Raw genomic sequence first — 16,203 nt, 5'->3', positions numbered from 1 at the left:
ATTTGATATTTTTGTGTTTGCATTTGGTTTTTGTTTGCATGTTTTTTGTGTTTGCATTTGATTTTGTGTTTGCATTGTTTTGTGTTTTCATGTTTTTTGTGTTTGCATTTGTTATTTTGTGTTTGTGTTTGTTTTTTGTATTTGTATGTGTTTTTTTGTGTTTACATTTGATTTTGTGTTTGCATTGTTTTGTGTTTGCGTGTTTTTCGTGTTGATATTTTTCATTTGCGTTTGTTTTTTGTATATGTTTTTTTGTATTTGCATTTGTTTTTTGTGTTTGCGTTTGTTTTTTGTTTGCATGTTTTTTTGTGTTTGCATGTGTTTTTTTGTGTTTGCATTTACTTTTTGTGTTTGTTTTTTGTGTTTGCATTTGATATTTTTGTGTTTGCGTTTGTTTATTGTTTGCATGTGTTTTTTGTGTTTGCGAGTTCCTCTGGATGATAGAGCTCCTCGCTTTATTTTTAAGGCTGCCATGGAAAAACACAGAAATGACAAACTTCTAACAAAGCCCATGCATGTTTTTTTTTTGGTTAAGTACTGGTAATAAACCATGATAAATAATTTTTGTTAACAGCTCCTGCACAGGGTCGGCGAGTGATATGCATTCTTGTAACATACATTTATTCTGGTTTAAAAGATGATTTTTTTCACGTCTTAATATAAAACGACAGAGTCATTTTTGTTTCAACCAAACTGCGAGTCGGACAGAGAACTTCTTGTTTCCAGCCATGAAGTCATGAACGTTTGGTTTTCAGGGCGTTAACACAAACTTTCCTTTCTATTACCTGCTTCAGTTTTTACAGGAAGTAAAGGGAGGACATTAACACTGAATTATCATAACGGTGTCAAGAAAAAGGAGAAAAAGTAGGTAGAGTAAATGTAGATTGGTAAAGGTTTTATGGTTTAAAAATAATTTGTATTTGATTGAATTTATTGGTGTAAAAGATTATTGGGTTATTTAACATCACCCGTCTATCCTGGTTTTTAGTGGGGCGTTGAGTTTTTCTTCCATCTTGCATTTTCATCAGCGTACTTTTACACTCTTGTCTGATTATGTACGAGCACATTATAAAATAAAAAAAATTAAAACGCCTTTCGGTGTAGGTCAAAGAAGCAAAGTCCAGCACAGCAACTTCCTTATATAAATAAATAATCATATCAAATAAATAAATTACTGCAAATACAGCTTACAAACTACAGGAGCCGTTTCATGCCATTGTTGTTGAATATATTATTAGTGACTGATTTAACCCAATCCCAAGTCTCAACTGGAGAACAATATAAAGAGTCATGTTTGATGCTAATGCCATTAACAGAACTGTAATGCAGATTTTGTACAACAAACAAAAACTGCATCGTCTTGATAACTGGTTACAAAACATGAATTTATTGCCACAGATCTAAACGTATTCTTGATTTTTGCCTACAAGTACGTCCTCCAGACTGGGATGCATTTTGCACAGAACGTGGTTTCAAACTGTTTTTATACATAAAAATGCGAGTTTTAAACTGAAATGATTGCATGAGAAAGGTACAGTCCTAAAAGTGAAACCATCTAAGTGAGTTTGAAGTAAACAAGCACAAAAAACGACAAAAACCCACAATACACCCAAGGTTTGGTACGAGTGACACTGCTCCTGGTTTTGTGTGGGCAACATGACCAAATGACAGACGGCAAGAAAAACTTTCCTCTGGGTAGAAATTAATTTGTGCCACCGCTGACAGACAGGCAGAGGGAGGAGGCAGCCTCAAACCGTCACGTTTGTCATTTAGTTTATCTGGAGCAGCTTTGCGTTTCGCTTCATGTCTGAAGTCAGAGCTACAACACTAACCTTCCTTTTTTTTTAACTACATTTCAAAGAAGTTTAGCCTCCTTACCACCATCAGATTGGACACAACAAGCAAGAAGACAAAATTTAACTTGATAACGACGTACAAGGATAGAAAATAAAGCAGTCGTTTCACCACTCTGGTTCCAGGGGGAGCTTCAAACAACATAAACTCGCCACTTACAGACGTTTAATAACCAAATGTTTTAAATATTTAGCTACGAAAGCCTCCATTTGTAGGGCCAGCTGACTTACTTTTGGTCTTCAGTTGCTTCATTGGCAAAAAAAATAAAATAAAAACCCTTCAGTTTTTGTTTATCGAGAGAAAACAATAGGTGTTCCAATACTGGTCCTTGAGGACCACAATCATGACTATTTAGGAGGTTTTCCTGCTCCAACACACCTGGTTCAATGGTTGAATCACCTCTTCATGTTCTGCAGAAGGCTGTTAATCACACTGATTCAAATCAGGCGTGTTAGAGCAGAGGATCTTCTAACACACACGTGTCAAACTCAAGGCCCACGGACCAGATGTGGCCCGCCACGTCCTTTTATGTGGCCCGCAAGAGCTCAAAAGGTCTGATTGTCGTATAATAAATAAGTCAAAAGGGCGCACTAACAACAAACTACCAGTATATTTCCCATAATGCATGTTACCAGCGAAGTAACAGCATATTGACACCAAACACGGTGCCAAGTATGCCAAAGTGAGCCTTCAACCCTAATGTTGTTATTTTGAGTTTATTAAATGTCTTTAATTATATTATGTTAAATTTGCAACAATGTATGTGGGATTGCAGGTTTATGTGTTTATGCAGGAAAAAGTTGTCTATAATAAAACCATCTCTCATTAGTTGGATGTAAGACCCTTGCCAGGCTGTGTGCAGCCATTTGTTTTTTGTAAAATGCTACACCTGTCGCATGTTCTTAGCAGCTCACAATTGTTGGTTGGACCGTTGATCTGCCCCTCTTAACTATGACAAAAAGTTCTGAACAAAGTTAATGTCATAATTTGTGATTTTTCCTTATTCACTTGGAAAGTTTGATGATTTATGGAGTAATGTGGGTTTCATAACCTGGCAAATTAAAAGGTTTTATGTTATAACAGAGCAACAAGCAGACATTTTTCTACCTCTATGCAAAAATACATGTAATATTTGTAAGTTGAATAAGTAAACATTCAGAGTTATTTAACTTTAAGGAGTAGTTGCAGTTATGTTACATTACATTTACTAGTAAATTTAGACTGGACACCCCTGCTTTAAACATTTATCCAACGTAGACTTCGTCTTTAAAAAACTTGCACAGACATTTCCAAAAGCTGCAGGAGCTCATGTTCTCCAGTACAATGAGACATTTTCTGAGGGAGTTGGTCGGCCCTGCCAAATACGGCCTCACTTGGCCTCCTTTTATCCCCGCCCCCACGCCCCCCACAGTTTGAACCGAACCCGAGCAGTCAGTAACACACAGCCTCTTTGAAGGGGCAACACTAGGAATCATACGTACTGTCTCGGTAAAAGGTGCACTAAAAGAACGCTTCCCATCACTCAGGATTACAGAGGAGATGGGAAGGACTAATCTGACGCTACTACAGTCAACACGTTTACTGGCAGCAGGGGTGCACGCCGGCAGGAAACGCTTTCCATAATTCTCTGCTCTCGCTGGTTTCACTGATTTGAGGGTGTATGAGTTGGATCAGAAAACTGGCTCGTCTTGAGGTTCACGGTGGTTAAAACGTCTTTCTGCCACACGTGAAAAAGTAGATGAAACAAGAAGTCACCGTCAAACCCACACACAGTCGGTGCAGATCCTCAAGTCCTCTGCCTTCAAACGTTTTATTCGAACGTGTCGAGCTTTAAATTAAACTTGGCTGTTTTCTACCCAACAGGACAACTTCTCAATCTCATGAGCACAGTTTGTGGAAGTGGGACTGACTTGTGCGAACGATGAAATGTTATGAATGGCATAGCCCTACAGAACCTCACTGGCCTACACAAGGTGAGGTCAGTGAACAAGTCCAGGCTGATTCTGGCAGATCCTGATCACCACTTCATGTTGAGTTCAGGTTGGTTCCATCTGGACGCAGGTATCTACTGCCCACATGTAGAACGAACAGACTGAAAAACTCATTCATCCCTGTGGTGATCAGACTTCTCAACGAACAATGATGATTTCATGTACTGTTATTTTAATTAGGCCTGTCACGATAACAAATTTTGCTGGGCGATTAATTGTCGCGGAAATTATTGCGATAAATGATAATATTGTTTGAAATTTGACAATAATTAGTAATTATTGTCAAATAATTACTAATTATTATTACAATTATTACAATAATTAGTCATTTTGATCAAATTTTTTGGTTAATTTGTTTTGCATGTAGTACTTTTTTTTACCACTGGATGCCAGTATAAGACTGTTTGAACCGAAGGATGGATAGTGAGGGAGCGAGCAGTGTGTCTCTTTAAGAAAAATGGGAAGGAGGCCTCAACGTGACATGGGCTGTCTCTCCTTCCTTTATTTGGTTCTCAAAATGGCAGATGCTCGGTGTGGTTTTAGCTCTTTAGCATAGCATTTTTCCCACAAAGCTTTAAAAAAAAATTTTTTTTAATCAGTAAACAATTTCTCAGCTTCTTTTTGCAGAGAAAATCAACTTTTTCCACAAAGGCACGGGTTTCAACCGTGAATATTGGAGCTTCGACAAGACGGAGGTCTGCCTGTTAGCTTAGCTCGTAGCTTAGCTCGTAGCTTAGCTGCTTTTAACGATCCACAAACGCCATTTTGGATGGTTAAGAGAAAAGAGAAAGGGAGGGGACAGTGAAGAGCACTGGAGTTGAGCCTTTTGTCATCCAGTGTCTTCAGTAGAAAGAGAGACTCGAAGAAACGATAAAGCCGATAATTTTAATTTATCATGCGATTAATTGATTTATTGTTTATCGCGACAGACCTAATATTAATATCTCAATGTCTTAACTGGTATGGATGTTTTATGTGCCTATTGACTGAAACAAATTGCCCCTTGGGGATGATAACGATTCTTGAACTCTCTTGAAGTTGAACAATTGGCATCGCCTGAAAGCGCGCACCTGACACCTGTGAGCAGCATAACTGGGTGACACAGCACATCAGTATAACTTGAAACTGCCTAACCTGAGCTTTACGTTTCTGAAATATTCAAACATCAGTTTTACAAGTTAGAATGGTAAAAAGAAAGGAAGCGGCTTGTGTTCCAACCTCATCGATAACAATAGTGGAGCACTGGGACCATTTCTTTGGGCCGTTCACCAGAAGCTTTACCGTCCACTGGCGCCGACATGTAGGTGGTAAAAGCTAAAGTGTATCGGGGAGTAATTTTTCTCCTGGTGCTGCTCTGTGCACCGTGTGTGAGAACAGACCTTTACGGGTGTGTGGGGGTTTTGTGCGAGTCGGGAGGTGAATCGACCCATGCCAATTCCTCCAGCTCTCCCATCGATCGAGAGAATCTGGAGTCTGAGCCGAGCTCTTACTTCACTTCCTCTCAGAGTCGTTAACTGACCAACGTTATGTGAATTAGCGGGTGAGGAAAACTCTTAAATCTGGTTACGTCATCGCTAAGTTGAGAAGAGCTCCTACAAAACGCCTGCTGCGTCTCCGCGCCGTTCCCTCGTCTCGACTTCCCTCGCTGCCTTTTAACGAGTCGCTCTGCGTCTTCGTGTGGCTCGTGTCACGTTAAAAGGTGAAAGTGAGAGTTAATTAATTTGGTTCCCAGGAAATGTTCTTTGTGTGTGTGTGTGTGTGTGAAAGGTTGCATCATCCTTATGAAGGTGCACTAAAGCTATAAAAGAATGCTGATTTACATCTGAAGTTGGCAAAAAAAAATACTGTCATCTTTTATTTGGACTTTTTTTTTTTTCCATTAAAACTCATTAAACTTTGAACTTGGTGAGTTACATAATTATTTACGCCTGCGGTATTTCATTTCGTTGCCTTACCACCTGGAATTTGTAGGATTTTTCAGTTTGACTGTAAGTAATGGTCTGAATAACGTCACGGTAAGAAGACTGGTTCACGATTCACACGATTTTCTATTTAATTTTAATTTTTCTGTTTGTTTTAGCAAACTGCTTCTGCATACTTGGTGCCATTTTAACTACGCATATTTGTTAAGATCTACTCAGATCCTTCAAAATAATTCTTCTCTGAAGAGTATTTATTCTAACAAAGTTCAGTCACGTCATCTGGACGGTTGCTTTTTTTATTTATTTTGAGACGTTTCGTCCTTCATCCAAAGGACTTCATCAGTCCGAGGAGCCACAACAAACTGAGTCCCACAAGCAGCAAACCCCAATAGTGGACCAACCAGGTTGCTGGTGATAAGATGGTTTGTGGCTCCTCGGACTGATGAAGTCCTTTGGATGAAGGACGAAACATCTCAACAAACAAAGAAACCGTCCAGATGACCTGACTGAACTTTGTTGGATTTCACCTGGATGATTGAGCATGAACTTTGATGTATTGTCCTCTTATTTAGCTACAGTTTTGTTACGTTTAGTCACAGTTTAGCAACTTTTTTGCTATTTTTGGATTTTACCTTTTGTTTTTATCTCAGTACACACACACACACACTGTTCTATACATGTGTTTTCATTAAATTAAAAAAATAAATAAAAACAGAACACTGCACTTGCGAGGTTTTAAAAGTGATAGGTTTAATTCTTGTGAAGAAGCAGCTCTCATGACTGACATTGCTCTTTGGCCAATCGATGCAATCTAACGTCAAACCTGGGATGTTCTCTGTCTGCTGGATCCGGTTCTGGACTGCAGTCTGAGTGCAGCTGCTGTGGTCCCATTACCATTAAGCTGCTGACTGGACCTGCTGAAAAGACCTGCTAAGCTGCTAACAGAACCATAATGCTGAAAGAACCTCACTGCTAACCAAATCACACTGTATGCATTTCTTTTTCAACTTTGGCACCTTGTTTCTAGGATTTTATTTGTATTTTTAGTATGCTTTTAGTATTTTAGTAGTATTTTTAGTATGCTTTAAGTATTTTAGTAGTATTTTTAGTATGCTTTTAGTATTTTAGTAGTATTTTTAGTATGCTTTTAGTATTTTAGTAGTATTTTAGTATGCTTTTAGTATTTTAGTAGTATTTTAGTATGCTTTTAATATTTTAGTAGTATTTTTAGTATGTTTTTAGTATTTTAGTAGTATATTTAGTATGTTTTTAGTATTTTTGCTGCATGCTTTGGGATTTCTTGATGTTTTTTTTTGTTTGTTTGTTTGTTTTTTTGGCAAGTCGAGACAGTTCTTCTCGTCCTAAGCATTTCATTACATTGTTGACCTTGTGTTGATTTTGTATTTGACAAATGAACCTCAGCTCGACTCGACAAAGTGGGTTCTAAGAACCGAGCTGATCCCCCAACAAACAGACTCTGAAGCCGAGCCAGGCACTAAGACCAAAGCAGCACCCATCCAGAAGGAGAAGCAGTTTGGACATGTAGCTAGGCCTGTCATGATAAATTTTGCTGGGCGATTAATTGTCTCAGAAATTATTGCGATAAACGATAATATTTTTTTGAAATTTGACAATAAATAGTAATTATTGTCAAATTTAAGAAGAAATGTTGGTAAATTTTTGTATGTAGTACCTTTTTTGACCACCAGATGGCAGTATAAGACCATTTGAACTGAAGGATGGATAGTGAGGGAGCGAGCAGCGTGTCTCTAAGAAAAAATGGGAGGGAGGCCCCTTGACGTGACATGAGTTGTCTCTCCTTTCTGTTTTTTGTTTCTCAAAATGGCGGACGCTCTGTGAACACTATTTTGGAAAGTTAAAACAAATTTCATAGAGAAAGGGAGGAGTCAGTGAAGAACACCGAAGTTGAGCTTTTTTATCATCCAGTGTCTTCAGTAGAAAGAGAGACACAAAGAAACGATAACGCCAACAAATGAAAATGGGGTCGATAATTTTCATTTATCATGCGATTAATTGATTTATTGTTTATCGCGACGGGCCTACATTGTGGTTAGATGAGTCAGGATCACAAGACCTGGACCTGAACTCCATGAGACTTCAGAGACTCAACAAAGAATTGATTTTAGTGGTGAATATTTACGCGTCTTGTTCCACAACAAAATACGTAAATTGGAAAAGAAACAAAAACCTAAAACAAGGTGGAGGCTTTTGCAACTGACTGAGATGATTTAAAAAAAAATTATTATTATCATTATTCGTTCCTAAATGAGTCATGACAATATGACAAACGAGCCACTTGGCTGTGATGATCGCTCATTCGTATTGTTCTCTGAGATGCCGACTGCGCTGAAGAATTTCTCACTCCAACACACAAACGAACGGGGGGGGGAAAAAACTTTAAAGTAACCATGGCGACAAGAACTATAAAAACAAACAACTTCAAGTAAATCTACCAGCTCCACCTGGCCGTAACCATGGCGCTCCCTCAGGAGGTGGGAGGACCAGCCGCCCAAAAATAAAGTAAAATAAAATCCCCCCATGAGCCGGGTGACTCAGGCGTTAACGGACTCCGCCAAACGTGTTCGCATACTCTGCTGGAAGATGGCAGGATGTCGCCGTTACTAAGGAGATGGAGCACCAAACCTTCTAGAAGAAACACAACGTCTACAGTCTCCAAGCGACCGGGGCCGGGTGAGAATCCGTCTTCTGGAGGCGATCTTTGTGGAAGAACAATCCTCTAAAAAAAAGGTTGTTACACGCCACACAAAAAAAGTTGGGAAATATAATTCGGTCTAAATATAGCAGATCAGAAAAGTCTCAACTGAAACGCCATCTTCAGGTTTGATTGACACTCAGCATCTTGTTGCCTCCTCCCCCCACCCCAGTCCTCAATATATACGGAACAGAAATATAAACGCAACACTTCTGTTTTTGCTCCCATTCTTTCTGAGTTTCCCAAAACTGCACATTTTAGAGTGGCCTTTTATTGTGGTCAGCCCAACACACACCTGGGTAATAATCATGCTGTCTAATCAGCATCTTGATACGCCCACCTGTGAGGTGGATGGATAATCTCCGCAAAGGAGAAGTGCTCACTAACACAGATTTACACTAATTTGTGAACAGTAATTGAGAGGAAAAAGGCTTTTTGTGTTATGATTCACTCATGACCACAGGTGAGGGGTGGAACGAAGACAGACCAGTATATTGATAGTTTTGCCTTTCGACTCAACTTCCTTCATTTAAACCGACCGAAGCAACACTCTCATTACTGATTATGTCAATCCCTGACCCGTCCTACTTGTGAACAAGATATTGGAACTCCAACACTTGAAGCTAAGTCTCCCCCGACCCGGAGGGGGCAGTCCATCCATGTCCAGTCTAGAGCCATGGCCTCAGACTAAGAGGAGCGGACTCATCCAGGGGCGATTCTAGGAGCTGACCTTTTGGGGTGCTTAGCCCCCAGTGCTGACAGTGGACAACACACCCCATGGTGCGGTTTGTGAGAAATGCACAAGTTAGTCTCCCATCCAAGCACTAACCAGACCCTACCATGCTCAGCTTCCGAGATCAGGCGTGTTCAGGGTGGTGCGGCCGTAAACGAGATCTGTCACAAATAACTGTAATTTAACTATTAACCTCTCACTGCAAAGTTTAGTGATGCCAAACCCCGACAATATAGTCAGAGGAAAAGTGGGTGGAGCTCCTGCAGATAAAGGGCAGGTAATGAGACGAATTGAGGCTGCTGATTGGTCAGTTGCTGACGAGCCTCCTGGATTGATTGACAGGTGGCGTTGAGGCTGCGACTCGTGCAAAAAATTATAATTTAAAAAAAAATCTGATTTTACTAACCCGTTTAAGAGTGTCATCATTTATTCCATATTAATTTCAAATTGATTCAATGTTTTGGTGAATCGAACGTTTGAGAACGGAGTTTCTTCACAACATCCTAATGATGGTTTAATTTTTCAGGGGTGCAGAGTTAAAATTTAGGGGTGCTTGATCACCCCCAAAAAGAGGCTAAAATCGCCACTGCTCTCATCCCAGCCGCTTCACATTGGGAACCACCCCAGTGTACGCTGAACCTGGCCTGAAGACCCCAACAGAACCACATCATCTGCATAAAACGGACGCCCTGCGGTTCCCAAACCAGACTCCCTCCTCTCCACGACTGCACCGTGTGCATCATTTTAAACGTGGTCAAAAACTTCTGGGACTGGTGCACCCCTTATATACAGCCTCCCTGGTTGTCAAGGTCTAAGAACAGGTTCTTTAAGGTTTATTAATTGGAATTTTGATACTCCTAACAGTTTCTACACCCTTAAATTATTGCTCATCAGATTTTTCATACGCCTCGACTGTTTGCAACGGAATATGGCGTTCATTTATAGAAATTCCGTTATAGTTGAGAATATCTCAGCACAGCTCGTATATAATTTAGCTTCAACTTTATGTTTAACGCTCTCACCCCCCTTTAGTCACCTCTTCCATTTGAGAAGAGAAATATCCGTCAAACTCGTCAACGTTGGAGTGTAAACAAACGACTCATAATTGTTGGCAACAAAAGCTAACTCTGCTCATTTGTCCCACTTATTACAAATTATGCAATATAACTTTTAGTAATGAATTATAATAATAGCATATTTAATAGTTAATGTGACGTTTTCTGTATTTTCATAATGTGGACATTGTTGCCACCTAGTGGCGTGACGTGGGTACTACAACATTTTTGTTATTTTTTGTAGGTGCATGAAACTAGTTAGAAAGCCGTCTCCAATAAGAACTTTTATAAATAAAATCACATTTTAAAGTGTGCTAAATATTTCAATTCGTAGCGCAGAGAAAACATGCTAACGCTAATTAATTAAGCTAACTCAGGAGCCTGGTTCTGCTTATATTAATATTCAGAGAGGACAACCTTTAAACCTGAGTTAAATACAACCATTCCTAATGATTTAATTTGTATTTTCAAACAGTACAAACACAAATGAGCTCAGTTATGACCTTAATCAAAGCTAACAATCAACTAAACTGCTGTCACCTGTCCAAATAGCTCAAAACAAGCAGAAAAACTGACAAATCTCAGCATAAGCAGGCTAATTTACTGTATTATCCCTTTTTAAAACATAACATTAGCTCAAGTTTTAACAGCAATGAAAAAGAAACCTCACTTGTTGCGTAAATGTGATAGTAATGTTGAGCTTCACGCGTTGAGATGAGCAGAAAGTTGTCAACACTTTGTTGTTTTCCCGCGCAGAGTGCCTGTCAGACCGAGCGCGGGTGAAAATGAGCCCTTTTTCTTACCTGCAGGAAACAGTGATTTCAACTTTGGTGGCAGGAATGGACGCGTTGATCGGATCGAAGTCGCCTATCGACGCCATGTTCATGAAACTGTTGTTCATAGTGTCGGACTCCCAGAGTTTTCCTTCCGTCTCGTGCGGTCCAGCCTCCCTTTCTGTTTGTTTCCTGTTTCACGAGCGAAAGAGGAAGTGAGCCTGCTCGGCGAGAAGTGGAGCAGAAAGGTGCCGCGGAGGAAGGAGACGGAGGGGCTGGCAGCTGTGATGTCACTTTACCTCCTTCTCTCCTCCTCTCCTCCGTCTCTGGCTTTGTTGTTGTGGCTCTTCGCTTCAGATGGGCTCATTTATCCGCGTGGAAACAAGTCACTAAAAAGTGGAAAATAATTGTAAAGTCTTTCCTGTCACGTTTCCTCCTCAATGCTCCCATTCGTTTTTTGATCCAGTTCAGTTGTCTGCACACAATCCAGAGCCGGATTAAACTTTTATCAAGCCCAGGGAACCTCTGGACCAATATCCAGTGTTGCCAGATATCGCGATAGAAACAAGCCCAACTGGCAACCCACCACATTTTAAGCAGTATAATTCAATTCAATTCAAAAATACTTTATTAATCCCAAAGGGAAATTAAGTGTTGTAGCTCATCATTCTGGTTTCATTAGAATTGTTATAGATGCTGATGGATGTGGGGAGGAAGTAGCAGTCCATCTTAGAGCAGATCTGAAGAAACTGGTTGCAGACGTTGATCTGTCTACTTGGACTTGGTGGATTTCTTGGGCAGCAGGACCACCTGAATCTTGGGCAGAACTCCTCCCTTCAGTGATGGTCACTACTCCCAGTAGCTTGTTGAGCTTCTCGTCATTGTGGACAGCCAGCTTCAGGTGTCAGGGGATGATCCTGGTTTCCTTGCAGTCACGAGCCGCGTTTCCCACCAGCTGCAGGATCTTGGCAGTCAGGTACTCAAGCACCTCCACCAGGTAGACAGGGATGCATCCACAGCACCTCCTTTTTATCTCATTTGTGATTCGGGCTGTAGCTGAGGCATTATTTGAGCTTTTGAGATATCCTGATGCATGCTCAATAATCCAGGTAGAAAAATCTAAAAAAGTTCAATCTGGTCCTCTGGACATTCAAAAAAAAAAAAAAAAAGCAAAACAACAAAAATATGTAGAAACGTTTCGTCTCTCTTCCGAGAGACTTCCTCAGTCTGAGGTGCTGTATTTAGCTCAGTCTCTTAAATAGCACCTTCTCAGAGTGGATCAACCAGTTTGCTGCTGACAACCAAAACCAGCTGATCACATGCTCAAGAAGGACCATCAGCCTAACAATGGGTCATTAGCACACTGATGGCTGTTTACTATTCACAGAGGGCTGAGTGAAACTAGCAATCACAGCATTGTAAGAGGGGGACAGTTGAACCCGGAGGCCTCCACCCCTGTTTAATGATGGACGATTTCTTTTCACAAAGATGGCCTCCTTTACTCCTCTCTCAAACCATCGTTCCTCTCTATCCAGGATGTGAACATCTTCATCCTTGAAAGAGTGACCGCTGGCCTGGAGATGAGTGTAGACCGCAGAGTCCTGGCCTGATGATGTTGATCTTCTGTGCTGGGCCATTCTTTGGGCAAGTGGCTGTTTAGTTTCCCCGATGTAAGACTGATCACCCTCCTGACACTGAACAACATACACAACATTACTCTGTTTGTGCCGGGGGACTGGATCTTTGGGATGAACCAGTCTTTGCCGTAATGTATTTTGGGGTTTAAAAGCCACTGGGACGTTATGTTTAGAAAATAAACGTCTCAGTTTCTCTGATACTCCCTCAACATACGGAATGACCACTGGTCTGGGTCTGGGTTCCTCCTTTTCACCTGATGGCTGACTGGAGTCCTGTTTGGGTTTCTTCTCTGCTTTCAGGAAGGCCCAGTTAGGATATCCACATTGCTCTAGAGCCTGTCTTGTGTGGGATTTCTCCTTCTGCCTGGCTCCTGAGTTAGTGGGGATGCTGTCTGCTCTGTGGTACAGAGTCCTGATGACTCCTAACTTGTGCTCCAGAGGGTGATGGGAGTCAAACTGCAAATACTGGTCTGTGTGGGTGGGTTTGTGATGAGTGGGTTGCAATGAAATGTTTCAACAAAATAAAAATCTGTCCATCCTGATTCAACCTTGTTAGAATTGTTTCCAAAAGCAATTGTGACCCATCACAGTTGGATTTGGTCAAAATAAACGAAGCACATTTTCAGATTCCTGGCTACATTTTGGGACATGGATTATCTTGATATCTTGAGTCCAGAGATGTGGCTACATTGGTCTTGCTAATCAGGGTAACCCCTGGAAAATGGGTCTGAATCCTATTAGTGTATGAAGATTTCTTGATGCCAGTGATGATCAAAAATTCCATTTGAATTTCCTAACTGGGGAAAATCATCCTAACTGGCATTGGCAAACACAAAAAACAGCTAAAGTTCAATCATCTTTACAAATATTGAGCTAAAACCTGGTGCTGTAGTAGCTGAGAGTCAACCCCATGATATAATGCAGAGTTCTCACAATCTCCCAGTTATAACTTCTCAGCTTAAAATGGTTTAAAGTCATTTGAAAACATTAGAGTTGGAAAAACTTTACTCTATATGGGAACCAGAAAATTAAAGAACAGCACCCCACAAGGTGGTCCCAGTACAAGTTTTATGTCTTGCTGCCACAATGTAAGCTAATCTGACTTTAACCTTGAGAAAGAAAAGGTATTTTTTTAGGCGTTGGCTCTTACTGAGTCACGTAGTTCTCAACTTGCATGTTCTAGTATTCATTTTTTTCTTGAACCTTTAGATCTAATTATTTATTGCTTGCCTAAAAGGAAGCTCATGTCACAGTATAACGGTGTGTGTGTGGGAGGAGGCGGGATTTAAAGCCACATATCACTTCTGCACAGACTCTGGTTACAAAAACGCAACCTGGCAGCTCCAGTAAACCAGTAAACCAATAAATCAGATCCTAATGGCTTCAATTCACAACAACCAGAGAAGGTGGGGACACATTATTGGGCTCATCTTTGACCCAATTGAGTTTTAAAACAACTAAAACCTGCTTTGGATTTTAATTAAATAATATATAAAACTCCCAGAAATAAATCAGTGGATGTATATCTACTGATTACCTCCAACTGATCTCAGAAGACGCAAAAATGGCTACAACTCAGCCAGTGTTAAAACCGTTCAGCTAAAACTCGGCGTGGTGGTAGCCGAGAGTCTTCCACAACACATACTCTAAGCCCTGACTGTATGAGATCTTTATTTCTTTGCTCTACCATCCTTCAACAAATGCTTTTTATTTTTATCTCTCGCACTTTAATCGGTTCGACTGTTTCTTCGCTGCACGCTGTTAGTGACGTCACTGTCAGGGTAATTTTGACTCCGTCTCCGTAGTTCTCCCGGTTTGTCAGCAGTCGTTGAGGAGATTATTAGTGTTATGATCCCTGATGTCTGCACTGAAACACTTTCAGTCTGCGCTTTCTTTCCTACAAGTCATCCGTGATGATGTGCATTAGGTGTAATTGACTGAAAGGTAGACCTGCTGCTTCCGGAGAGGAGCGTGAGCCCACGATGAACCGCGTTACTGTCCGAACCTAAAGGAAGTGTGCGATCAAGGTGTTTGAACGCACAAGTTTCAGAGCCGTGGGTGAAAAATAATTTGCTGACAAATAGTTTTATGTGTGATTCTTTTAATTTACCTGAAATAAAAATCTTACATGAACCAATTTTAGCTCAAACAGACAAATTGAATCAAGCTCGTTCGTTGCTGTCAGATGGCCCAAATCAGACAACAGTTGGTCCAGTTTCACCAAACAGATCTGTTAGAGCTTGACATATGACATACATAAGCTTTTCACTTATGTTATGTGTAACCATGGCAACAAGGTGTTTTTTTTAACAACCAGGAGCAGTTGATTAACATCTCAAAAGCTCAGATACCTCAGCTACAGCCCCAAATCCCAAATGAGTCGAGAAGGAGGCGCCATGGATGAATTCTCGTCAACCTGGCAGCGGTGCTCCAGTACCTGACAGCAGAGATCATGGATCTGGTGGGAAAATCGGCTCGTGACACCTTCAGCTGTCTGTCCGTGGCGACGAGGAGCTTTCAGGCAGTCCTGCTGCCCAGAAGGACAGAGAGGCCCGCCGCATCGGACAGCAAGCTGGATCCAGGTGGACGGATCAGTATCTGTGGCCAGATTCTTTGGACTAACTGCAGAAGATCCTTCCTGCCCACAGCTATCAGCATCTATAACTCTTGAATGAAACCAGGATGATGAGCTACAACGACACTTAATGTCCCTTTGGGATTAATAAAGTATTTTTGAATTGAATTGAATGTGTCGAGGACGACTCAGCTACTACTACACCAACTTTTGGCCCAATATCCGTTAAAGTATCATCATTTGTGTTGACTAAAGTGGAACAGCTACAGCAGCCATCTTGAATTTGGCTGACCCCAAAAGTTCTTCAGTTGTGGATGTGCATTCAATAATTACTTCCTAAACGTTTCACTAAACTCTCTTCATAGGTTTAGGAGATATTTTGCTAACAGACAGAGGCTGGTGTCCACAGTTAGGATCAAGATTAAGCTCAATGTGTTGCGCTCTGAGTATATATTGGGAATCGTGCTCAGCTGCCGCACCAATTTTTAGCACAAATTGCGAAAACTCACTGAGCTGTAGTGATTTTTAGTTTTCCTCATTTTCGATGGCTGTAACGGCCATCTTGAACTGTGCTGACTCAAAGTTTACCAGCTATAGATGTACTATAATTATTTTTAAGAGTTGTATTAAAATTCATCTAATGGTTCTTGAGATATTCTCACGCTACGAACTAATCAAATACACAGATGTGGGCATAAATCATAATTGCCTTCAGGTGGGCGATAATGTACCCAGTGTTGTGGAACTTTAGCATTATTCTACCTTATATACATCTTATTTTATATTCATATATTTTATTTTTAATTGCACAGTCACTTAGACTTACCGATTAGGCTTTGGCACTTTGTGCCTTGATGGCTCAGAGGAGTAACAAAGCTGGATTAACTTCAGCTAAGAACTGTGATACTTTCAAATATATATATATATAT

The 16,203-nt window shown here is 40.6% G+C and overlaps 1 protein-coding gene across 1 annotated transcript in view; it reads right to left on the bottom strand.

Moving 5' to 3' along the window:
* LOC119428461 (copine-8) overlaps positions 1 to 11,308 on the bottom strand; it is a 152,135-nt gene extending 140,827 nt beyond the window's left edge. The window contains exon 1 of the mRNA XM_037696143.1: positions 11,093 to 11,308. Coding sequence (XP_037552071.1) covers positions 11,093 to 11,190 — 98 coding nt within the window. The 5' untranslated portion in view covers positions 11,191 to 11,308. The remainder of the gene's footprint in view (positions 1 to 11,092) is intronic.
* Positions 11,309 to 16,203: the final 4,895 nt, after the last annotated feature.

The sequence above is a fragment of the Nematolebias whitei genome, chromosome 22 (genome assembly GCF_014905685.2).
Source record: "Nematolebias whitei isolate Nwh7 chromosome 22, NemWhi1, whole genome shotgun sequence".
Taxonomy (NCBI): Eukaryota; Metazoa; Chordata; class Actinopteri; order Cyprinodontiformes; family Rivulidae; genus Nematolebias; species Nematolebias whitei.
The sequence above is the reverse complement of the archived record's forward strand: the minus strand, read 5'-3'. Positions and strand labels throughout refer to the sequence as shown.